The sequence below is a fragment of the Mastacembelus armatus genome, chromosome 22 (genome assembly GCF_900324485.2).
Source record: "Mastacembelus armatus chromosome 22, fMasArm1.2, whole genome shotgun sequence".
NCBI classification, from domain to species: Eukaryota; Metazoa; Chordata; class Actinopteri; order Synbranchiformes; family Mastacembelidae; genus Mastacembelus; species Mastacembelus armatus.
In genome coordinates, this window is record NC_046654.1 from 10,627,231 (window position 1) to 10,654,077 (window position 26,847).

The 26,847-nt window shown below is 40.6% G+C and overlaps 1 protein-coding gene across 1 annotated transcript; it reads right to left on the bottom strand.

The window, feature by feature from the left end:
- Positions 1-35: 35 nt before the first annotated feature.
- Positions 36-26,214, bottom strand: itpk1b (inositol-tetrakisphosphate 1-kinase b). Its single transcript, XM_026308226.2, has 11 exons — positions 25,992-26,214; positions 25,324-25,473; positions 21,966-21,990; positions 14,473-14,598; positions 10,699-10,816; positions 5,910-6,008; positions 5,627-5,667; positions 5,157-5,322; positions 3,070-3,137; positions 2,820-2,982; positions 36-2,362 (listed from the first exon to the last, which is right to left on the bottom strand). Exons 2-11 carry the CDS (start codon positions 25,416-25,418, stop codon positions 2,043-2,045), a joined length of 1,221 nt encoding a protein of 406 aa, XP_026164011.1. The 5' UTR covers positions 25,419-25,473; positions 25,992-26,214; the 3' UTR covers positions 36-2,042.
- Positions 26,215-26,847: the final 633 nt, after the last annotated feature.

A 26,847-nucleotide genomic window follows, 5' to 3' on the forward strand; every position in this document is an offset into this window, starting at 1 on the left:
TGACATGGTCTGGGTTTACAGATATAACCAAAATATATGATTAACCATTTATTTCTCATTTAGAAGCACAATAAGGAACAGAAGAGATACGACACACAGTATAGTGGTGTACACACAAATCGACCTTTCCCTCTTAAACAGAAAGACACCATCTCCTAGACCACCAAAAAAAATTCCCCTGAGCCTGCTGCCACACATTTATATTTTGAATTTCTGCTTGCTTCAGGACACGCTTAAACCGTGGCCAAGTAAAACCAAAAAATAACCATGCATCAACGTGTCCTGTGAAAACCAGTTTCCAGAATGTCTATTTTTTTTCCTGTTGTCCCAGAGAGATGCTGGTGAAATGGCTGCAGTGATGCTGTTAAGTTCACAGGCGAGAGGACAGTCAGTGGCCTCGGATACTGATGAGGGAGGAAAATAAAACAGCTAGGAGGGGCTCTCTGGGACAACAGAAGAAGAAAAAGCAGGCTCAGAGGAATGCAACAATCTGTACGCACTGCCGGTGGGCATATGTTCCCACTAGATGCTAGAGGGAGACAACAGTATTGACCACAACCTCCTCTGTGCCTACGACACCACCTGTACAACCAGTGCCAGCATATTATTATTCCTGTTGACTATATCCACTTGTTTGTTCGCGTGCTTTCATTTCATTTATATAAAACATTTTTCTCCATAAAATCTCAATAAAATACTCTTAGTAGATGTCCGGACAAAGATATTAACAAAATTGAAGTAAAAAAAATCTCACAGTGAACACTGGGAACAAGAGCTGGATCTCCCCCCCGTCTCCCCCAAATGATTTTAACATCTGACACACATACAGCAGCTGGAACAGAAGACATGTCAGAGTATTAAGCTTGAAGCAACTGGACTTTTTGGAGTGTAATTAATTTAAGACAAAGAGCTGAACAAATTCCTCATTTATCTCAATCTGTTGTCACTGAGTGGTTGCAGTATAGTTAATACCCAATTTCAGGTGGGTATTCCAACACATTTTACCTCAAAATAAGTGGAATAATTGATTTTTTTTAAATTTAAATTTCAGTCAAAAGTGACAGCAGCTCCAAGTTTAACAGAGTCATGATGACCTCAGGAGAGTAGTTACATTAAAGACTTGTGGAGTGTCTGTCAAGATCCCATTAAAAAAGAAAAGAAAAAAAAAAATTCATGCAATTCTCTGAAAACATCCACACAACACAAAAAGGAATGTGATCCTCATCTTCCTGCGCTGGAGCGACTCAAACAAGGACGTGGTTGGTTAATTGAACAGCCAACATCGGACACGTGATGTACAGTAAAACACTGGTGCAACAACAGTCAAGGAGAAAAACAAAAACTTGGTCACATGATCGTGGAGATTCACTTATTGTCTTTTAAACTGATTATGAATATCAATGGCACTCTGAAAAGTAAACAGCTTGTCTGTGTTTTTTTCCCCCCAGACTAACAAAAACCAGAAATATCTTGTTATTCATGCTCAGACTCATCATGTCCTCTACAGTCACAAAGCAGCCTGAAATCTGTGGAGTAGTATTCAAATGCCCAGCCACCGCTTCTCACTGGTACTGGCCAGAATACAAACACACCACAGGCACTGTCCGTCATAGTGTGCACGTACCTGTGTATGTGTGTGTGATACAAGGGATCAAACATTGCACATCTAGTGGTACAACTTTCTCCTAAATCAGCCATCCTGATTAGCTACCTCTGGACCCTTTCATTACAGAGAACTCACATGAGAGAGGAAAATAAAACCAGCTATGCAAAATCAGCTAGGCAAGAGTTCCCAAAAGTTCACATTACAGTACTGTTAAGTCTCATTAGACAAAAAAAAACAAAAAACAAAAACAAAAATACAAAAAGGCAGGGAGAAAAAAGCTTACACCCAATCACCATCATTTTCAGTAACTATAGGAAAAGGGTTGTTTTTGGATTAGATATATTATCATTAACATCATAATTATTATGATTATTTTTCATTATTATTGTCATCTGTTTTTGTTCAGGGATCAAACAGAATGGGGGCAGAGGATCAGTCACTGGGAGGAAGCCTTGGTAGCTATTGTGGAGACACAGTGCTGCTGGAAGTTGGGGGACATGGCCGTGTTGCAGCCCAGTCTCTGGTGGGGGCCTTTCAGGCCTCCGTCACCCTCTACAATCCAGGGGCTGCCACTGGCATCTTTGCCCAGCACGCTGCAGCAGCCGGGGGCAGGCGGGGCAGCGTTAGGTACTGTGGTGCTCACTGGCACGCCTTTGGGCTGCTCGCTAGCAGGGCTGAAGTCAGGGTTGTGGCTCTGGAGCACACTGCTGATGTGGTTTAGGAGGTCATTGAAAAACTCTGGAACACCCTCATAACCTGGAAACACGGAGATTCACATTTTCAAAAAAAATAGCAACGTGGTTTCTGATAAAGAATAATCCACGTTAACTCTTTTACAATTAAAGTGGATTACATCATATGGAGCACAACCTAGAAAATGACTTGAGATGCCTACTCCACATCATGCCTGTTGGCAACATGTCGGTCCAGCTACAGTGCTAAAATTAAAACCAAACTATATTGTCAGGGTTTGTTTCTTTTATAGAGCTATATAAACGAAATTTCATGAGGAAAAGTAGGACATAAAATGGTTCCTCTGAAGAACACGTCACATAGTCCTGCTTTGAGTACAAACAGAGTTGCAGATAATGCAGGTGACAGAGGAAAGATGTATTTTTAGTAGAACTGGTTGCACCACAAGACTGGCATCGCAATGACATGATACAGGCTGCGTAATCACAGGAAGTAGCTTCTATCAAGAGGCTGCACCTACCAGGGAAGGCGTTTATGTCAATGACAGCATGCTGGCCTGTTTGGTTATTGATGATGACGTCTATGCCGAACAGAGACACCCCCAGCGCCTGTCGCAAGGACTTGGACAACTCTCTGATGACATCATCACTGGGTGGCTGAGACACCCCTTCTACGTTTTCTCTCTGAGATGAAGAGAAATATTCAAGTACATTCGCACCAAAACTCGAACTCGCTGCATGAGATTTTAGTCAGAGACTGTGTGGACGTACCGAGGTCAAGTCTGAGGACGATTCTGGTTTGGAAACATTGTGGCTATTGAAGCAAATGGCTTTTCTATCTGAAAAAGAAAGAGGAAAAATGTGAATTTAACACGACCTTTACACAGTTGCTTTAAAGTATTCAGACACTTTCATTTCTTGCCCACTTCAGTATGATGTAGATTTCATTTCAAAGGGATCCGATTGCCATTTTGCCCACCAATCTACACTCAATCACTCATAACAACAATTTTTTTTTTTTGCGAATTTGAAAAAAAAAAAAAAAAGCTGAAATCTCTCATTTACAAAAGTATTCAGACCATTTGCTGCTGCACTCCAAATTGTGGTCAGGTTCATCCTGTTTGCTTTAATTATCCTTGAGATGTGTCTCGAACTTGATTGGAGTCCACCTGTGGCAAATTGAATTGATCGGACATAGTTTAGAAAGGCACATGCCTGTCCCACAATTGACACTGCATGTCAGGACAAAAGCCAAGCCATGATGTCCAAGAAACTCTGCAAGATCAGAGCAAAGGTACAAAACCATTTCTAAGTCTGAGTGTTCTTGGGAGTCCAGTGAACCACCAGGACTCCTCCTAGAGCTGGCCCCTGTGTGTTACGCACCCAAGGGAGAACCCAGTGGAACAAAAACAATCTCAGCAGCACTATCAGTGGGGATTTTATGGAGGAGAGGATAGACAGAAGCCACTTTGAGTAAAAGGCAAATGACAGCCTGTCAACTGTATTTAAAGGACTAAGAACATAAAAGGAAAAATTATCTGGTTTGTTGACACAAAAACTGAACTCTGAAGAAAACTAAAAGCAAATGGTCACATTTGTGGACAGAGCTGAAGAACAAACTTGCAGTGGAGGATCTCCCAGGAAGGATGTGATATATTGCTCAAATCCAGAGGCGCTAAAGGCAGCACTGAGTTAAGGCTCTGGAACTTCTGTAAATGAGAGTTCAGTTTGGGATTTTTAGTATATTTACTCAAACTTCTAAAAATATATTTTGATGTTTGTCCTTATATGTTACTGGTTATAGGTTGATGGGCAAATATGACAATTGTATCAATTTATATTTAAATCTATAACACAAGTTTGCAAAAACTCTATATTATCATGACAGAAGTATATACATTTCACATCTCAGGCACTAGGTGGCAGCAACATTCAACAGGTTACTTGGGGCAACAAGGCCAAACTTAATGTATTTAGTTATTGCAACACCTGATACAAAGAAACTGAGACGCTCTCGGTGTCAAGTCTTTTTGCTTTTAAAACTCCTCTCGGTTTTAACCATGTCATGTTGAGTGTTCACCTAAGAACAAAACAACATAATTTGTTTGCCATGGGCGAGAGGATTTTCTTTGAAGCAGTGATAAATGTGACAGGATGGCCTGCTAAATTTATTGCTCCCTTTATTCTTTGTTATCCTAAATGAATAACATTAGACAGTGTTAGAAAGAAGAAAGAGGGATGGAGAGTGGAGGGAATGAGTAAATTCCATCACTGTCCAAATAAATATTCCCCCTGGCTTGTAAAGGGTCGTGGGTACAGAGGTACTAGCCTTTCAGGCTCAGGCTGGCTGAATAAAACTGATGGGATAGATCCTCTTTCAGTCTGTGCAGATGAAACGCTGTGGTACGTAGCTTTGTGCGTTCGACAAGGACGAGCTTTTCTGCTGTACCACTCAGCATTCCAGGCTGAAAGCAGCAGTTCTCCCTACACAAAGCAGCCTACTACACTGTGGATAAACTGGTTTGCATGAGGTCCTCTACTGTATCACATGCAAATACTGGAGCCACCTGTATCAGGGGAAAACTCTGTATTCAAAGTAACGGTGCAGGTAAGGGATGTTTGTGGAGAAACACAGCTCCTCTTGTTTATTTTCAATAGCATGTACCAACAGACCAAAGTTGAACTGTACCCCATAAAAGGGTATACAGGTCCAATCACAGGTACTATAAAGCCATTTTATGAGGCCTTTTATTGGGCAATTTGGAAGAGCCATGAAACTTGTACTGCCTGGCCAGTGTGGCTATTAGCAGCCCTTGGACCTTGGACCCCCCCCCCCCGTCTGCCTCCTGTCTCTTCACCTGCTGGTCCAGCAGGGAAGTTCTTCAGTGAAGGTCTTTCCACCACAGTGTAGGAGTCTCCCACCACAAACACCTTGTAGAGCACTGCGTTGTGGTTGATGAAGCTCTGGATCACACATGGAGGTTTCATATCCTTCAGGTCCTCTTCACTGAAGATAATGGCCATCTGAAGACAGGAAAACACAGTAAATGACATGTCAAGCAAGAAATACAAGAACAATTGTTGAAACCACATACCACTTTGAGACAAGTCTAGTTAAAACCTAACTCAATTCAATGCGGTGAGTGTGGAGGAATGAAGACTATTAGGCCACCCTGACAGAGATATTGATTTCAGCTGACCTACAGAGATACTTTATCTGATTTTGGTGTTTGGACTTGAGTTAGATGACAGTCCTGTGAAAGCAGAAGTGTTATTGCTTACACAAAGCAAACCATGCAGGTAAACAGAGAGCCTTGTGATCTCTTACCTCATGGGAGTTGGTGCCATGGGCCACCCGTGTTTTGCAAACTGATGAAGAAATAAAGGTGAGAAAAAAAAAAAAAAGTAAGGTAACCAACAAATGCAACACTGAAAAGCAGTAATGAAATGACAGCAAGGTAAAAAACACTTTCCTTAAACCAACACTGAACACAGAAAAGCATCAACACTTAAACAGCATATGTAGAGGTTAAGAGTACAATTTGACACAATCCAAACAATCAGCAAAGCTATTTTGGTGTCTATAAAACAAATGAGGAAGAGACACTTACTGAAGGGGAATGTGAGTCCCTGCCTCCTGATTTGCTCGAGCACATCAGGGCTGCACTCTGAGTTTAGGACCATGAATGGAGGAGAGCAAATCCTCTCATCTAAGAGAAGTAAAAGAATGAAGAAGAGAAAATACTTCTCATACATCTTGAAAAAGTTCTCTGAAATGGAAATAATGAAGGACAGTAAGAGTTGGACATTTCCACTGATGTGGTCTTCTAAAAAACAAAAAAGTGACACTAAAGTGCAAAAAAAAAAATTACGTTTTGTTCAGGTAGTTCAGTTTTCTGTTGATCAATAAATTCTTTCCCTCCATTCATGATTCAGTCTCACTGAATCACTTAACTGGGCCAGAAACATATTTATTTATATTTCATCCTTCAGACAGGTTTAACCACACACAGCAGAGCCCATCTGAGGCTCAAAGGGAAAAATGACTTTAATTCATATAAATAAGACAGAAAGCTGCCAGGGTCTCCAGCTCCTCATGAACGAGACCAGATATATAAGAAACACTGAAATACAGGAAGTCACAAGATCTAAGGAGGAGCTACAGCCTAATCACACCAGTGGAGGACATCACAGGCTTATCAGGCACCAGGTTTGTTTACTTTGTGTCTTCACATCACGTCCTGTAGCAGCAGGTCGGTCAGTTCCAATAAGACTGAAAATAAACATCCAGGAGCACCGTCATACTTCAGTATATCAGGGCCTAGGACGCAGCTATATTAATGTCCCACCTTGTGTAATTTCCCATTTAAAGTAGGTGTATGAGGGTGATAAGGCAGCTGGGTGTGAGATACCGCCACAGGAAATTAGTGACGGGGGCCAAAGCAAGAGCTGGCAAATTGCTAATAAAATTTAAAAAAAAAATAGAGGAAAATAAAAAATCCACAAACACAATAGAAACACAATAGTGCTGTAGGTCTCAGCAGTGGTAGGGCTCTCTGGTCCAACTAGTGCTGAGGTCAGGAGAATGTCATTTGCCTACATTAACTCCAGTGTTGAACTCTGGGTGTACATGGGCCCCACATCAGCCAGGTAGTGCAGATACTGTAATGTTTGGTAAAACCAGACCATGGCAGGGGACACACAGGGCAAACCAGGCTGCTGCTGTGTGCAGTTCTAAAAATCTTTTCAATGAATCTGTTACCAAGGGCTGCATGATGCATAGTGACTAGGAAGTAAATGAGTTATAAGTTTGTCTTATTGTTGGTAATAATAAATAAATAAATAAATGAAAGATGAAAAATTATTAATAAACTGCTCAGAGGACTGCTCCACTGCTGCTTTGACCACTTAAGCACAAAACTACTTAGCAGCAACACTTTTAATTATTCTAAAAGGAATCAATGTGCATTGTTGAAACAAGCCAAAACAGATCTAACATTGTTTGGCTTTTGCAGTTACGGGACAGGCAGATACTTGTTGTAGCCGAGCATATACCAGTACTGGCTCTGCAACCAGTCAAATTTGGAATTAGGAAGCCTGAAGGGTTATCCATCGGTCATTTCTGCACTGGCTACGACCACATTAGTCATACTAATGTTATTTTACCAGGACAGGAATAGCAACATAATGTCTTGCAGAAAACAGGCTGGACAGGAAAGGGTCCCCCATTACATCAATGAGTTCCCAAAGACTGATGGTGTTACATTTTGTCAAACAAAAAGCATCAACAGATCTAAACCTTGTCAAACGGAGAACATTTCAAGCTCCAAGTTAAGGATTTATAGTAAAGAGACCAGGGGATGGTGGATGAAACTGTGTGGCCAAGTTTGTACTAGCGTGCATGCTTGGCTTTGGTTGACGCTTCGAGGATAAGGAGGCAGAGAGGGGGATCAATCTCTGGCACTGTCTAAACACTGCATGCTCACAGTAGACCTAGTGGAGCCAAGGACGACATTTATGGGACTCCACGATGAGATGACGTTGGCTTTATTTTTATTTCTCTTTTATCTCATCGGGACATTTGCTGCATTTGCTCATCCATCAGTGGTTACATCATAGCCATGCATACAAATAAACGAACTCCAAACTTACAGACAATCAATAGTGTACCTGAGAATGAACAGAGACGACATTCCCTAACAGGCCTGTTATAACACCTACTGTAAGATTTGTGAGGCAATAGATGTAGAGAACTGCATAGAGCCAAGTCACATTAAGCTTTGTCATGTGCGGTACTGTTCAGGAGGAAGGCTGAACTCTCCTGTTGCTATTTAGAGTTTGTTTCCTAGAAACCCCAACATCCTCTTTTGCTGCTCTCCCTCTGTCCCTCTAAGGCAAAGCAGCAGGACCTTTAATATTTTAAGCTAAACTCCACACTCATCTGTGGCCTGAGAATAATGTGATTCTCAATACTGTGCTCTGAGGCTTAAACATCGATTCCAATTATGGGTGATTTATTTTGAGAAGAAAAATTCGATTGTGTGCTCGCAAAAATAAATACCATGGGCCTTTAATGATATATTCATCTTCTAATGGTTTCAACAAAGTACAGTCACACATGACAGGCTGCAAATCTTTTACCAAAACTGGGAAAACCCATCTGCCAATTGGCCTGCTGGACGAGTGTTTGGATCTTAACTTGTTTCTCATTGGTAATCTTACTCATGCCACAACTCTGACTGAACATTAATCACCTTCATAAACTGGATGCTTATTCTACTGATCTTGCAGAGGCATGGAGTAATGCTAGCAGGGGACCTTAAGACAGTCTGATTTTCACATACAGCAGGAAGATTTCAGTTTGATCCCAGGGAATCTGCTTGTATTCTGTTATCTTGAGCTGGAGAAGACTACACGTAGACACTGAGAGGGGCCTTCATTTTATAGAAGACTTGGCTTGACAACGGTTTCTGTCTATACCAACAGCCCAAGATATCAAAACTTGTATATACAAAGGAAACAGTGGAATCGACTTTGTAACATAAACAGTTATCTTGGTCTGGTTCACACAAAACCAAGCCGGACACTATGGCAGTGCCCAAGCTCCAATAAGCGAAACTATGAATCGGTGACACCAACCCAGCAATGTTCTTTCGGCTCTTGTCTGGCTATTTTCTATTCTCCATAACAATAACAAGAGCAAAATGTTGTACTTAAGTTTATATAAATTTAAACAATTCAGAGCAGTTAACAGTTAAATGCACTGTGACTGGGGCTGTGTAACACTGTGAAACCACTCAAGAGCTAAAATATTGTTCGTTTTTTCCAGATAATGTACGAGTGAACCTCAAGTGCTTCCTCATAATGAGTACTATTCTAACTCAAAGTACTGTGAAGCATAACAGGCTCTCTGTGGCCTTTTAGCACTGGGCTGCCTTGGCAGCTGCTACAGGACTCCATGGTCTCTCTGCTGATAAGGATGAGGAAGTAGCTGTGCCTAAGAAAGCAAGGTAGACTTCCCACACTCTCACACTTTCCTCTTTTAATTTAACCTTTACCCAGTTCTTGTAGTCACATTTTTTTGCTGGCAGAAGGCATGTCTAATATTCATGCTGCTTTTGTTTTATAATTATGGTGGTATGGCCTGAGATTATAAGGGTTTATGTTCCTTGTTCGTGTCTGAAGTAGCTACAATTGTCAAAGACGTCTGGTATGCAGGCCTAAGTGTGAGCAGAGAGCTACACTTGCATTAATGGAAACAGAGTGGTGAGAAAAAAAAGGGGGCTTCCTATAAATGCAGCAAGTGAGCCATCTTCCTCTTCAAACCAAATACATTGTGACACAGAGTGATGCAGCTTATGCTCTTTGTTACGTAAGAGCCATCATATCTGTTTGGATGAAAATTATCTATTTTTAGAAACTACTGGCACAGTCGGCATGCTGAAACATCTCTAATCGCTTGCTCCGACACCAGACAGCAGCTTTTCACAGAGTTATGGACACTTGAAGTAATACTTACGTTCGCTGCCATGTACGGAGCTAAAAGAAATGTAGATGAGTCACAGGTGTGTCTACAGTGTGTGTGTGGGTAGGAAATACATTTCTGCCGTCACAATTTTTCTGCCTCCAGCTAAAGACACTGAACCAAAACTGAGAAACACATAAGGCCAAGTTCATATTGGGGGACATGGAGGGGTGCTTTTGTCGTGTGAAAGGGAGGAATTATGAGATTAGCCTTAGCGGTTTGCCAGCAAAAATAAACATCGAGCCGGAAGAATCGAGTAAAACAATTGAAGTGAGAGGTGACAGCGCCGTCATATGTTAGACATGCATTCCCCTGGAAGTGAAGAGGAAAGACAGAACTCCTGCAGTTACCCCAACTCTACCTAAACATGTTAGGTGGGATAGAAAGCAGTTTTCATGGAGTCAACAGTTCCTTTATTATTGTAGAAAACTTCTTCTTTTCTGTAATTTGAGGAAGAGAGACTAACTGCGTTAACTGGATTTGTGCCACCACAAAGGGACACAAAATATATATGTCAGCGTGTGACACTAATTATTTGCCCAGGACAATTACTGATACTGGTTATTTTGATTGGAAATGCATCTGTACTATCCCCTCTGGTCTCAACTCACAGCAAACAATGCTGCATCTCTTTCATAGAGCACCTTACAACAGCAAGGGTACAGAGAGCTGCCCAGTGCAGCAACTTCCTCCAATTTGGACTTTTATTTCCAAGGTTAACACAGGTTAGTACATTAGCAAATGTGCTTATTAGAGGAATTCCACTGAAATGAAGCGATTTAGTCTGAAATTTCTTAATTATAAACAGAGCCTTAAGTCTGGCAGTGGGATATTTGTCATGAAGAACTGCCAACACGTTAACCTGAATATCTGACCTTGCATGCAGCTCTCTATCCTGTGGACGAGCTGGTAGGACTTGCAGCGGTCCAGCAGGGTTCGGATGGCTGGAAGGGGGTCTAGAACAATGGTCTCAGGGTGGGCGTCAATGTAGTCCTGAAACACAGACACACAAATATTTTACTTATTTAATTTTATTCACATTGAAGTAGGCAAACTACAAATACAAACAGAGTTGAAGACATGTCTCACTGTGTGTGTGTGTGTGTATGTATGTGTGTGAGCTACAGATCATGAGACGTACGCCAGCTGGTCTGTGTAGGTTACATCACTACAGATCTACATGATTGGCTGTTACGTCAGTGTGAAGTTTGCTTTTTTACATAACTGCACTCGCTTCTCTTCTCCTCTCGTCAGCTATCCTCTGGCTCTGTCCCCACACCACCTCCTCTGCACTCTGCAGCTCTCTGTGCTCTCCACCTCGGCATCCCTTCTCTATGGATTTCTCTGCTAACCATTGCTTCCGAGCAATTTTTACTAACTCTCAAATTCTGTTAGGTGGAGCTGGCTGGTCTGCACATTACACAAACAGCCTGCTACTCACAATCTGCAATGTCAAACATTACACACATACATACGGTGTCATTTGTCAACGAATTCTTATTAAAACATACACATGACATATAAACAAAAGTCTTGACATGAAGCCCCCATATGTAGGATTTGCTTTGATCTAATGGGCAACAGTGATCAAAGCCAGTTAAGCAGTTATATAAGTCAAATGTGCTGCTGCCAAAAAAAATTATAAATCCAAACTAATCTTCTGGGAGTTTAGAGGAATACTCTGCTGATAACAACTGTCACTTGCTCATTTTTTGCATCTCGGAAGAAGAAGTGTAGTTAAACACAGGCAAGAGGGGGAGGTGAGAGAGACATGAATGCTGGCCAGCAGGTGTTAGAGAGAAAAAGAGCCAGACGTGTGTCAGTGTCGGTGTAGGGGCTGCACATTTTCTGCTTGAGGGGGGGAAAAAAAAAAAAAAAAAAAAAAATCATTAGTGGATCCTATCTGTGCCTCGGGTTGGAAGACATGTCTGGATACCAGAGGCATCAAACCTGAAGTGGAAAATAGTGTTTAGCACTTACGTTAACTACAACCAGATGTGTGTGATTTGCCACATCACCTTGAATCATATAAGCTGTCGATCAGAGAAGCAGACCTAATTTATTTTTCTAACAATCTTCACATATCTGACAGGAAGGTAAACTAAAACACCATTATAAATGCTTACGTAAGTTGTTTATAATTGTTCACAATTTAAGTTTTACCTTCAAATATTATAAATGGTATACTGATATAAGGCATTACTGATATTTAAATTTCACTTGTTACAATTTTTAGGTTAAAAAATACAAAAGTCAGCAGCCAATTTCAATTTTTTAAAATATCAGCATCCTTCTACTTAAAAACCTGGATTATTGTTGCACCCATATCCATGCAGCCCTTATGAAAGAAATCATGCAAATTATACTTGTCCCTTGTTCACTGTGCACACGTCACCTAAACTTCAAGCCACTGAATCACCAGAGCACACCCCAGCCTGACATTTAGTTTTAAATAAAGAACTATTTTAGAGAGGAAGGTTTATTCCCTCAACCACACAAAAGGTTATTTATGATCACAGCTGTGTGATATCAGAAATTCACCAACGCTTACATTTCCAAAGGAAATATAATCACAGATGACGGTTGTGAATAGCCAGAGCTGAAGAGGTAGAGACAGAACTGGCACAAAGCTGAGCTTTTGATTTACCAGATAATATTTGAAAAGAATGAATGAGGAAAGCCAGCTGAGGTGGATTGGGTACTTGGTATTACTATTTACAGGATGCCATTCTTTAGAGAGCTACTGCAAACAGCCAACTGGAAGGAGACTTTTGGTTAGTATCAGGACACAGTGGTGTCTGGGGATCCCCTAAACAAAGAACAGACAGAGGCACATGGGAATGAAGAAGATCTATGTTACCCTGTAATTAATATGACACTGATCTGATCAAGAACTGAGATCAACAAAAATAAATTGCAACCATTAGATTAACGTCCTGGCTGGAAAGTTTTTATGACTCCTCCAAAGCTCTATGCCTTTGAATTAGGGAAAATTGTATATGGACATCTTTCCTGTGTGCTTGTGTGTATGAGAAAACCTGCTAACTTCCAGAAGTAAGGAGGCTGCTGTTTGGTTACTACATGATATTAGACATCTGAAAGTTGGGAAGTTATGAATTGACATAAACCCAAACCAGTGACCACTTGCGAACAGCGTCAGTCTTCACAACATTAACTGAAAAAACAATTTCTTCTTAGAAGATTAGGTTGTACCTCTGTGCACTCTCAATAATGTTGCTATGTGTAGAAGGTGGGATCTGTACTTTGAACGGTTGTCTAGAATGCCCTTTTGTCAGTGCCTTATAATAAAGGTGTGTGGCTTGATTTCAAAATGGCCTAGAGTGCCATAAATGTAGGCAAATGCAGCCATGTGTTAATATTGACCAAGTTCTGCTCTTTAAGTGATTACCCCACAGTGACATCCTGTTTGTCCTTCCTAAATAAGCAGCCGGGAACATGTTGACAGAATTGCGTGATGCTGATCATGATTACAGCTCCTCTGACTCACTCAAAGCGAGAAAGAGATATTGAGAGGAAGCTGGTGGGAAAAAAAAAAAATCCACAGAAACTAAAGAACTGCCAGATTACATATATATATACAAACACTCATACACACCAGTTTTCTACAGTGTGTTCACAGTGCCACATTTGGAACTGCAACCTGCTGTCCATGCGAGATGTTTCTCGCTTCAGGAAGATTTCGATAACCACTTAATGAACTTCCAGTGACAGGATTCACCACATGTTCAAATATAGTTGGTAATGTCCTTTTTGTTCCTGGAGCTGAGTAAAGGGTCTTTGTCCTGTCCATTTGTTTCCTTGAAAACACCCTTCTTTGAACTATAAACGTAAAACTCTGGCATCCATAAAGGTTTATTGCCTATAGCGGTGACACTGCTATCTACTGCAATATTAGGCAGAGTTTCTACATCTTTTCAGTTTCAAAACTCTATCCGAAGTGCGTAGTCAATGTTCCATATCATGAATGCTGATAGCAGCTGGGCGATCATGAGTCATGTAAATATACTGTAAAACAAGGTTGGGTGTCAGTTAAAATGTTCTTACAATATTTTCAGAATTATAAAACACATTTATCTATAAAACCTAGTTATATTGAAGTCTAAGGTCAAAGCAGCTGTACAAGAGTATTTTCCTCATTGACACATTTTATTTAACTTAAGAATGACCTACAAACAAAATAACAAACCTCACTAGACCTTTAAAAACAGTTTTCACCACAACACAGTTGATACTGTGTATTGAAGCCATATGGCGGTCAGCTACTGAAGTTTAACACACACACACACCCTTTGTGATAGTATTTTTTACTCTGATAGATAGAACATTAAAATCTATTCACTGATGAAGATGAAGAGATATGGCTGAACGTACATAAAAACCTAGTAAGATGACCCTTGGGTTCAAATTATACTATGAAACTGTCCCCACGTTTATCATTTTAAGTGACAAGGCATAGAACAAGCCATAACATATGTATTAAATGGTCATATACACTGGAACTGAATCCAAATGTACACAACCTTCAGGCTTTTTGAAAATAGGAACTGATCACTCCTGTTTCTAACGCATTCCTAGAGCTCCTCCAGTTTTATGTACTAGGCGATAAGAGGAAAGACACAGATGCATACCTGTACTCTCTGTACCAGCAGCACAGCCTGTGAATCGTTCTGGTCAGCCTCCAGGATGAGGTCAGTCAGCTTGTGGATGATGACATCCAAGGGACCCTGCTCCTCAAGCGGCTGGCTGAGATCCAGCTAAGGGGAGAAGGACAGTCATGGGTCAAGGGTTATAGTGCAAACAGGGCCATGCTAAACTCGTATTCATTTACCACATTAAAAACTGATACACCTCATTAATCCTCTATGAAAAGTACTTTTTCCAAGACCACTAAGAGGTGCTGGTTTAAAACAGAATGGTTTGAAGTTGCAAAGCATCATCTTTTGTGCATTACTGCTTTGCAAACATTGCAGTGATTTATTATTGTAATCTAAAAATGCAAATACTCAATATACTGAAAATTGAATTACTGTTTACAGCATTTCATTAACAAATAAACTAATACATCAATGTTTCAACTGTGATGGTTGTCTCTGGCAGAGTGGGAGACCAGGCTGTATGGTGGGTCCTCACCACTAACCACAGTTTGCTCAGGCCTCAAGTCAACACTTGTCTAAAATGTTCCCACCGTCTCCTCCACTGCCCTCAAAATGTGGCTGCCTACAACTGCCTATCTTATACTTCCCTATTTTTATGTCTGACATTTGTGTATGCTGTTTATTCACACCATATTCACCTTATTTATACACTGAAAGAGACCTTTATCGAGTGTTGGCCTGATTCATTAGAGATGGACTGGTTCACTGACCAGGCGGCCTAGGTAGGAGGCACCACTGGCAATGAAGTCTGTGGCATACAGGATCGTGCAATTACCATATGTATGAGGCTGAATCATGGCTGCACTTCACTGCCCTGTTTTCCAGGACAACCAGTTTCATCTTCAATGGGGGGAAAAAAAAAAAACTAATCTACAGCGAGTAAACTGTTGAATTCACAAAACCTAAGCAGTTCAAGTGTATTTCATTGAGCCCTGAGGTAAATTACTTCAAGTTGATTTGTTTCAGGTTCAATGCTTTTTTCAATGTCACAGACAAGATGGATGGGGAGAGTATTTTTAAGAAAGGGGTAACAAATTTTGGGAAGTCATCAATCCGCCACTGACCTCCTGATTTATACTTCCAGTTTGAAGATAGGAAAGAGCAATCTCTCCATCCCATCTCATAGTTCTGCTCTAAGAAACAAACACATACATTCTTTTCTGCTTTTTTTTGGTTATAAAACAGCATCACACCACCTCCTTTCTTTTGTAGCTGCTACTTTATAGCTGTATCTGTGGTGCAGCCAGAGTTTATGTTGTATTTGTGTTGAATTACACAATCCGGATTTATTTCAAGTGCCATCTCTTTTTACTATGAGTTATAAACTCTTCTCTCTAGCTAGACATCCAGTTTCACTGAGCGTATTTGACAGACTGTGAGAAAAAGCCAAATTAGCATTCATTTGAAGGTTAGTGCAGCTAAAACTGCAACTACACTGGCCCTTGACAAGGAGTCAAAACAGCTCTTTAAGTGTGATAAGACCTATGTGGGTGAGCACCTGCACACACAAATGTATGACTATTAAAAAAAGACAGAGGATGCTAGGGTTTAAAAACCAATGCTGAGTCCTCTGCTGATGAATTCACAATAGGTCTATGTTCAGACTGAATATATCCAGATTATTGTGTTAAAGTGAACTAAGTAAGGGAGTGTGGAGTTGTGACTGCTTTTGCTTTGGTCACATTAAATTTAAAAAGACAGTCTGTGATGGAGGGCACATACAATAGTTGTTCATATTTGTCTGGGCAAAATAACTGATATGTGATACAAAGGAATGAAGGTTTATTTTAAGGGGAAAAAAAACCAAAAAAAAAACATTTGCAGTAATCTGGCCAGACCTGAGAATATCTATCTTCTAGTAGCAGGAACCCAACTGTGGCTGTGATTTACTTTATTATACTAAGATAAACACTGTGAAAAATTATTTCACAGCACATTATGAGTACTTCAATGTGTAAAATACGAGACACTCCAAATGTAACCACAGCAAACAGACCAACATTGTACTGAGAATTGATTTCAGTTCTGCTGTTGCATAACATGGCTGTGTACTAACTCATTTACTAATCAGCAAATGGAGGTCACCTGACCATTAGAGACAAAAGACAAGCAGCACTGCAAATGTGCCAGATCTGGGCAGAACCGCACTGTCCTTAGTACGTGTGCTATCTGGATAGCACAAAGAGTGACTACACCTTAGTCACATGGGTGGGGATCAATGCAAGAACTGTAAAACCATGGAGTTTCAGTTGGTTTAGTGCTGGTTGCCTGGTTAATGATTGTGCGAGGTGTGAGGCATAGATGACTAATTACAGTACCCTTAGTCCTGCCCTGAAAAGTCAATTGCAGAGTGGTAAATCTGTTAAATATCTGTTGATTCAGATACCGTGTTCTTTACACAAGTTTCATCACAGACAAGGAAAAATCCAGCTGTATTTTAGACCCCGAGTTAACAAACTGTTTTAACAGAAATATGGAAAATCTTTTCATCTCAGTCTGAGAATATCTCTTGAGCCTTTTTACATCGGCACAATCTATACAACAATGATACAGTCTCTACACAATATGCCTGCATCCAACGCAATCCGCTGTCATACTCAATGCACTTAAGAACTCATTATGTTACAACAGCATTTTTTCCTTCTCTGTTCATCTTGCATCGAATTCTCCTCCACACGCCATTCCTCTTGCCTGTAGAAACATGCCCTGCAGCTCAAAAGTAAGATGTCAACACAAGGTGCAAAAGCCAATGAGGATAAAGTGCTTAGTGATCGTAGAAGGCTTGTTAGGATTGGTGCATGAGTAGCATTTTCAAATCTACTGCAGCTGCATGGTTGCAGATTGGGCCTGCCAATAAAGCTAAATAATGACATGAAGGGTGTCTTTGGTTTTATTACACAGAATTTCAACAAGTGATGCGCAACGTCTCAATGCTACAGCTGAGAACTGTAAGAACTGCAGGGTATGGTCACATTAACAAGCAAAATATCCTAACAGAACTGTGTTAAGTTGAAGTCTACAACATAATTTGGATGAACTATCACTGGCTACTTAACACTAGCAGGTGTGAGCAGCAGCGATGACAGGGCCTTAGCAGTGGCATGAGGTAGAGCAGGTTGCTTTAACTTGAAAATGCCATTTGTTTCCTGTCTTGCTATCACTCTCAATGTAAAAGGGCATGGGTGGACAGGAATTCATCTGTACTCCACTGAGGCACAGCTTTTAATCTCGAGCTTACCCAACACAAAGGGCCCATCGACAGCCTGGCCCCTACACAAAGACAGGACTCAACATCATACGAGGTCACCTCCCACTGGCAAAGACACATCACAAAGGATGAAGCTCTCCTCTCCCTGTGCGTGGACACAGTGACCCTGCTTTAGAGCTCATCCAAAAACCCAGCACTAAAGTCACTGATGTCCTGCTAAATGCTAAAAGCAGAAATGTCAGCTGACGTCTCTGAAAGTCCCCCTGGGAGTCAGTGCTAGCAGTGCGTCATGGTAGTGATGGACAGCATAGAAAACATGCTGGATCCCAGAGGGAGGAGGTAGGTCAGGGCTAATATATTTTCAGCTTTGATGCAGCACCATAGTAGGGCTGAGCTATATACCCCGGGGAAATCTAAGAATGGTGATTTTGAGCGAACAGCGAGGACACAGCCCATAGTGTACTTTGGTTTTCAACATAATTCTGTACATGTACACTGAATGCATACTTTATGAAGCACTGTTGGTCTCTGTGCCTCTGCTTCATTCTTTATAAGTGTGTCTGGAGTTGCCCTGAGGCTGGATGTAATCTCACCTGCCTTTTGCTTTTGTTGTTATGCAAGCAGAGGGAGACACCATGTACAGAGGGGCAGACATGTGATGAATGATTTATTTTGTACGCCGTGTGGCACCTGACAGTCTAGTGTAAGAGAAACACGTGTTTGAGGTGAACTATGACTTCTGACCACACCTCACTTGCAGTTTATGACCAAACAGGAGAAGGGATCAACATGGATCTGTAGTCAAAAACCATACGGAAGGTCAAATTGAGAACTCATTAGGCTAATGGCTGTCTCCTCAATATTAGTCTGCTGCTGATTATGCTGTGCAATGAAAGTTTACAAGGCAACCGTCTCTCAGCTTGTATCAACATCACGACACTGTCATACATAATATTAGGTTAACTATTACTATGTGTGACTGAAGTGCCTCCGCAGGAAGAAAATGAGGTCTGCAATGAATGTTTTTGAGCCTGATGGACAAATAAAGTAACTTCATATAACTATTTAGAAGCGGTCACTGTGGACTACATCTTGGTCACACTGAATGATATCTTATTCATCATTATCATCCTCACCCTGAACTCCTTGATGAGTCAAGATCACACACTTTTTATGACACTTGAAAAAATATTTTGTTAAACTAGGGCAGGGTCCCAGATCGCACCCTATTTCACTCGCAGTGTGACACTCCACGGTTTACTCAGTAGTAAACGCCAGTCATCATTTTACGTCACTGTAGATCTGCACAATTTTGACTGCATTGCGGGTATATTCGTAGAAAGTATTGTACATGCCATCGGCACCGTTTTTTGTTCTAACGTATAATCCTTGGGGGCATATATGACCCAGTGGATGCATTATATAGTTTCAATTCAGACATTCAGGATAAAACGTAATATATATTGACCTAGTAATTGAAGGGGGTCAACTCAGAGACAGAATTAATCAAAGGAATTATAAAAAATGAACAAGACACTGGTAAATATCACACATTATGGCTCTGTTGTACTTACTTGCAAATCACTGTGATAAAGCTTTCTGAGCATTCCTAATATTTTGCTTTATCTTATGTGACTAGATGCTAATGTCCACCAATCAGCAGCCTCTCGATAGTGGTGGACTGGAGGATCAATAAATACATTTCAAAGACAATCTCTTGCTTGTCAGCCTCCACAAATCCAATATGTGGGTGAGATACAGTAGCATGGTAAAAATGAATTTCAAATGCCTAAGCGCTTCCTATATAATATAAACAGTCACTCAATAATTTTCCTTGGACAGCCCACTCTAGTGATGGCCATTTGCTGTGATGAGTTCTCTCTCTCAGTGAATACTGGCTTCCTCAAGGCCTCGCCTGGTGAGTTAAACTCATCATCTCTGTGATACAGACAGCCTAATGTACAGAGCACTGGAAAGATGGCTCTCATGAGCTCAGGGCTAAGGCGTCAGTATTGATGAGTTTGTGCACAATCAGTAGGAGGTGGGAGAGGAAGGATGGAGGAGAGTAAGTACAGAAAAGGTGAATGTGATAAAGGGCTATTTAAAAATGGAGCTGGAGTGGAAAGCTGCTGGAGGCTAAAGAAGTAATCATGTAAAGTCAAACAAAGGAACTTTCTGTTCTTTCTCAGTTCTGTCAATCCTTATGGGTATTCATGTAGATGCTTTCCCACATAAGAAATAGAAATATAAATGAACTCCCTGGGGCTACCAAATTTAACAAAGAGCTGGGTGACATAACCGCTACCAACCCTCTTGAGGATCCAATCCCTTGTGGCAAATGGACATACCACATGGAACTCCAGTGACTGAACCTAATAATTATTGGTATGATCGTTTTATCTGGAGATTATTTTCATGATTTTATTGGAAAAGCTGGTGTGTTTTATGTCTGCAAATAGTGAAAAACTCCAATTTCAGTGTCTCAGAAACCCGAGATGACCCCTTCAGACAGCTAATTTTATATGGGATTTATTCATCTTTGGATATCCAAGGCTGAGTTGTTATCGCCAGGATCAGACAACCTGTCACACCACATGAACAAGGTTAGGCAATTAAATTGACTTCAAGAGATAAACCTGCAGCTATACTCTCCTCCTGCCTTCCAGAGAAGGTTAAATGCACTTGATATCCATATAACAGCAACACTCTCACCCACAGTCAACGCTTAAAGGAACAAAATGAATTTGGGTTTTCTGTAAAATGCACCATCACTTCCTGCACCCTTTCCATCATCTCTTACTATTACAATCTCTCCATATATCTTTGCATCTAATCAAACATTACTCTTCTCTGTTATGCTTCAAATACGTACTATCGCATAAGAACCGTATCGATAGTTGTAAAATAACAGGAAAATCTGAAAGGGAAAGTCTGAATGTTGCTGGGCTCAGAATTCACTAGTGCAATAGGAGAAGACAGCTTTGTACACAGACCTGTATAACAAGGCCAAAGCATTACAATGGCTGCCATTATCCTGGTTTGTGATGTGGCCCTGACAGTGCAGGCACTGACTGGCATTGGGTCTTGATAAAATGACACTTCTGGATGTCTGAGCAAACTGAGCTCCCTCAACTGGCAGTGACAGTTCAAAATAAAGAGCTCATACTGATTTGTATGAGGGAAAAGACTCAGGTAGTCCTATAAAAAGAGAAAAGGGGAAGGCCAGAGAACTGTTCACGTCCCTGGGTATCCCTGGCTGAGGGTCTGTAAGGATCTGCTGTCTCCCAGGAGGGGCTGAAAGCACAGTGGGAAACAAAGCCGTGCTTACTTTGGGACTATTCCCAGGACAAGGCTGTTTCTGGGTGTGCTGATATTGTCAGCACAGTGAGAAGAAAAAAATAACCTCAAAGCTTGGGAAAAAAGAACCCCTCTAAGAAGACAAAAAAGCATTAAAAAAGGAAAAACGAGAGACAGGAAAGGACAGGATAATTTTCTCCTCAATCGCATAGACCACTTTAACTGTCAAGTAGTTTTCAGCACTGAGCTCCCAGGACTTAGTAACAATAGTTACTACGCTGCTGTGTGTGTTGTGTTTGCTTACTCAGTGTAACGTACTGTCTAAGACCCAGCAGGCATCTTTGACTGAAGTAATTACTACACACAGACCATTATTTAATTTGCCCCATTCACATGGCACAAAATACATTAAAATTCTTGTCTTCGCTTGTAATCAGTGAAACCATACAATTTCTTATTTTAAGATAATTTCTTGGTATATGTGACTGGTTGTTGATAGTAAAACAATTTCAATGACTACCAGGCTTTTTAGTGTTTTAAAATTACATATAGACAGACACACACACAAACACACACACAAACACACACAAAACACACACAAAACACACACAAAACACACACAAAACACAGTTAACAGCTGAGGCCTGATGTTGAACTGTTGTGCTGGGATCAGTTTCAGAGCTTAACAGTGAACATGGACTGGTCTGGCATACAATGACTGATGATGCTTATATAGTGAAAAAAGCAAGACTGAAGCAGCTACATCAGGTATGTAGAAGCAAAGAAACTATGGTAGTTTACAATAGAAATGTGAAAAGGAAATTGTCTGGTTTCAATTATACCTCAAAACACTGAATCAGTATAGTCTTGGATATAAAGTATGACACTGAATGACTCCTCGTTGTCTCATTACAAAAAAAAAAAAAAATCTGTCAGGAAAAGAGAAATGTTCTCCTCTTACCTGAACAACGTCTATTCCTCTTTTCCTGAAAAAGAAGGAAAAAAGTAACAGTCACTTATTTGACCAAAAATAACCTGACAATGAGCAATCATAAACAAACATTGCCATGCACTGAAAGTTGTGCAAATATATGTCAGCTAATGGAGGTGAAAAGTTTCTTGGGTGTCCAAAAACAATGTCTGAGGTATGTAGGCTCAAAAACTGAGGGGAATTAAAGACTTAAAGGAAACAACAGAAGAAACAGTAAATATATTTTACTTGCACAGAGGAAAAGACAAGAAAGCATACTCTTATTTGTTGCTTTTTTTTGTACTTCCTGGTAAGCTATATGAAAGCACCTATTATTTACTAAATGTATGAAAACAGTTCATCTCCATCAAAATTGATAAAAGGATTGATCCTAAATTATGCGTTAAATTTGCTTCACAGCAGGACAACAAAGCAGCATCGTTGTGGTTAAAAGGACAAAGCCCGCCCCAGAGCTGGAAGAAATTCCACGTTTCAGGAAACAGAAACGTTAAGTCTTTGGATAAAAAAATCTGTTGCTTGGCAACCAGCAGACCCCTACAAGATTGGAGTTGGTGGAGGTGACTATAATAACATGGTAAACCTCTGGTAAACACTGTTCACATGAGGAAACCAGAGAGGTCTCCTTATCTCTGACAGTACGCAGCAGTATTCAAGCCAGTATAGAGTATTTGTGCATAAATAAGAATGTCCAATGACTACTCTATTTTAGGATGAGTTTTAACAGAAGTGATTACACTTAAATGTGTTTAAACCTGTTTAAATACATTAGTCTTGTGTCCAAACAGAGTACAAGAGCGAGCATCTACTGTCCGCACATCTGGTGGGATGGGGCTCCTTGTCCAGTATGCTCTCCAGCCAGTGCCAAAAATTCACCATGGGGATTCAGGAAAAAATAACAAGAAAAACTTGAATGACCAGAGCAACCAACTTCTTGCTTGAGGAATTCACAATAAGGACAAAACCAGTCCAGCACTACCATCAATTTAGCCTGTCCATGCCAGTTGTTTTTGAGGTTACAGCCCCATGTTAACAGCAATGCAGCCATTCACTGCTTCACAACAATGTGGATATTTAATACTGCAGCTGGCACGTTTCATGTGGCGTGAATGGGGCCTTTAGTTTTGTACCAGTACAGAAATGGAGATCGGCTGCTCTCCTATATTGTAACACAGCCAGCAGAGTGAAAAGGGATGAGAGGGAAGAGCCAGCAGAAAAGCAGGCCAGGCTCAGTACTTTTAAAACAAGGCTTTACACACAGAAACTGGTGTAATGAAAAAAACTTTTCATTACATAATTCCACACAAACACATAGTATCATATATCCATAAACTCTAACCTTAAAGATTGCTATTTATGGCGCAACTTAGGCGTGACTAGTGCAGAATGTGAATAAAAATGTAGCTGCAAAGTTTACAGCTAGGTGTTTCTGAGATTGTGTTGATGGAACAGCTGATAATCAGTGAAAGAAACTATAATGACTATGAATTACTTAATGTGATTTAGCGAATATCACTGGGTAAAAATAAATATAGTAGTCCAACAGGGCAAAGGAACTTTACTTGTTTGGGATGTCAATACATTAAAAATTGATGCAATCACTTCCTTACGTGTATACAGTAAATATAGCTCAAAGTAGTCTCATTAGACCTGTTGTTTAAAGTAACACTAATGCACAACAGCAGGTCCTGAGACATTTTACAAATGACTGACACATCCTTCTAGTGTAGTGCCTTTTCTTTAAAAATCAGATAAACTCTAAATAGAGGGGCTGCACATTGTAAGTTCATCTTAGTTCCATCTTTTCCTTCCTTTTGAAGATTATTGTTCTTTTCTAACATGGTATATGATAGAGCAAGGAAAAGGAGAACTAGAAGACAAGTATCAGTGAGTGACTGGGGAAAAGCAGTCGTGGTGATCATACACACAATACACCCACATTCACTTTGTGGCTCTTTTCCCAGCATTTGTTGTTTGTCTTGAATAAAGGGACCTGATCTTCTTGATCGTCTGTCACAAACACCACTTCTTACTAAAGAAGGGAGTAGACAGGGACACAAGGACAACGGAACAGGGTGGCTTGGAGGTTTATGAAAAGATTAAAAATGTTTTGTAGATTACAGTGTGGTAATCCGTGCTGGCTCAATGAGGTCATTTTGTGAGACGATAACATACTTGAAAATGTAGAAGGTCTTTCAAAGCATGCCATCATACATACTGTAAACATGTCTGAACCACCAGGGTACATTCTTGCTAAATCAAATGAGTAAAGACTCCAATTCTCCATTCTGGCTCCCTGTTAGCTGTGCCAACATCTGTGCTTTTAGGATACCTGCAGACCTCATACAGTGCAGGCAGCCAGGCAATGTTGCAACAAGAGATGATAAAGGCAGCTGCCATACCTTGGAGCCCTTCCCCATCCCAGTATATGGTATAACAGCTACTGTAAACTTGTAAGGGTGGGTTCACTGTTCCTGAAGCCATGACTGCTAATAGCATCCATGGCCTACTTTATAACAACTTATATAACCTTTCACTTGACTGCAGATGGATAAGCTAAAACAAGATAACATACATCCAACGATCACATAGCAGCGCCACTCAAGGCTGGATAATCAGAATAAATCCTTGAATAAATTCATTATGGCTATGCTTTTGGACAGATATGTCTGTTTTTTGTAGATAATTGTCTCAAAAGTGGAGGCAAAAGGCCAAGGCGGATGTGATACTACACTATTTTTATTACAATCAATACACAGCCAAAATAAAGCATAAAGTTACCGACTCTTACAGTGTCTTACTTTACAACAATTAATTAGATACCGATGTACTAATTAAATACCTGTTTTAGCGGCTTGTCCTGTTATTAATGCTTCTCAGTCCACTATCAACAGACCTGCCTACACACTTTCCTTTCCTTTACGGTGTCTGATAAAGCACTGACTGAACATGCAACACACTTCATTAGAAAGACAAGCTGAGGGCCTTTCCTAGACATGTGTCACCTTCATTTTGGGGCTTTCATGAATACTTTTTTAACTATTATGCAATAAGGCAGAGAGAAAAGAAGCAGAGCACTTGCAAACTTTTTTTACTTTAAGATTTTGAAATGAAGTCACTAACGCTGTTTGTAAGTATGAAAAAGAACAAAGGTTTATGTGACAACTGCTGTAAAAGAAGAAGTGACAGTGGGTTTTGTCAACACACCCTTTCAATCTTTTTTTTTTTTTACTGATTTAATGATTTACTGTGCGACTGCATATCAACCTGGTTGTGTGAGCTGGTTCAGGCTCGACCTGGATGCACAAAAGCTGATGTTATACCCACATACCTGCACAAATCTGCGAAGGCCTGGAAATTCAGCTTTTTCATTTTCTTCTCGCTCAGCCAGTAGCCGACTCTCCGGCCCTTCAGGAAGGTCTGCATCTTCACTGTGCTCCGGATCCTTCTCTGGAGGTAAATGTGTGACTGACGACTCAACCTGCACGGACGAAAAAAAAAACAAACAAAAGAAATAAAAAGACAAAATGTTAAAATATTAGCCAACCAGGGAAATGGGAGTAGTACTTAAGTTCAGGACTCGTCCCTCAAACACAACCAGAAGTGGCGCCTTCCATTGGTCTGTCTCTTCAGCCCTTAACGTCCTCATTGTTGGCAAGATATTCACCACTTTGCAGCCGTAATATCACAGTGAAGTGGTTCAGCATCAGCGACACACACACGCTGACCTCCTTTTGCTAATCTCAGCTGCTAACGTTAGCTGGCTAGCTGGGTAATGACAATCTACATAGCTAACCGTTGGCATGCAATTAACGTAAGCTAGCTGGCTAACAAGGCTGACGTACGTTAAACGGATGAACACACTCACACCGCTTCAATTTGTCAAATTAGCTAACTAGCGTTAACTAACGACAGCTAGTTAGCTAAAAGATGAAGCGACTGACATAACTAAGAGTAAAGCTGGCAGCGAGAGACTGTGTGGTGAGCTAACTAACTAACCTGGTAGTTTTAGCAGAGTTCCCCCCAAATGTCGTGTGTCCTCTTCACGAACTAGCTCGGATAGTTTCCCATTGTCGGTCCGTCGGTTTGAGGAAGGGTAGAAGTTTTCAGACGGGGTGACAGATGACAGGGAGAACGACCCACGTTGAGATGTTCCTGGTGTTTTCTCAGTCTCTGAGCTGAACTGACTGCACACACCCAGGATCCAGGAGACTGCTGCTGCCTTCACAGCCCCTCGGAAAATGCCACTCCCGACTGTCGTCATTGCCGATCAACTTGCACATTATTTTAACCATTATAAACCAGTATATAACCAGTTAGTCCTTTTGTTTGACATTTCTTTTGTCTGATGATGCATATCTTTTTTTGTTGTCCAAACACAAATATTTTAATTAGGCATATAAAGACACAGGAAAAGCAGCTGGGAGAAACTAGAGTAAACAAAAGACGCATGTTTGTTGTAATAGCACACAGCACTTTTGTTCTCACACAATAAATCCATTAGCTGATGAGTTGTTTTTTTTTAGACTAATAGATCATATTCTATTACATTTTCATTAGCCTCCAAAGGATGAGGTCAGACGTGCAAGCAGTCTATGATCTTCATGCCCTTAGGGGTCCAAAAGTTTGTATCCCACCCTGGTCAAAATGATGCTATATGCTTCAAACACAAATTTATATACTTTGAACTGTATAAAGTTCTTCTACCTCCTGCACCCACTAAACTGTTTACTATAGGCCTATTGCTCAGTCAAGCAGAACTAATAGCCTATAAGATGAAGATATAACATGTTTAATAAATGTAAAGCAAATGTAAAGTAACTTATAAACCTTTAATATTTTGGACATCAGGGCT

Excerpts from the sequence above, each read along its gene's own strand:
- itpk1b (XM_026308226.2), bottom strand. The coding sequence starts at position 25,418 with ATGCAGACCTTCCTGAAGGGCCGGAGAGTCGGCTACTGGCTGAGCGAG. Across the intron at positions 21,991-25,323 it reads GCCTTCGCAGATTTGTGCAG|GAAAAGAGGAATAGACGTTG; the intron begins GTATGTGGGTAT and ends CTTCTTTTTCAG. Across the intron at positions 6,009-10,698 it reads GATAGAGAGCTGCATGCAAG|ATGAGAGGATTTGCTCTCCT; the intron begins GTCAGATATTCA and ends TACTTCTCTTAG.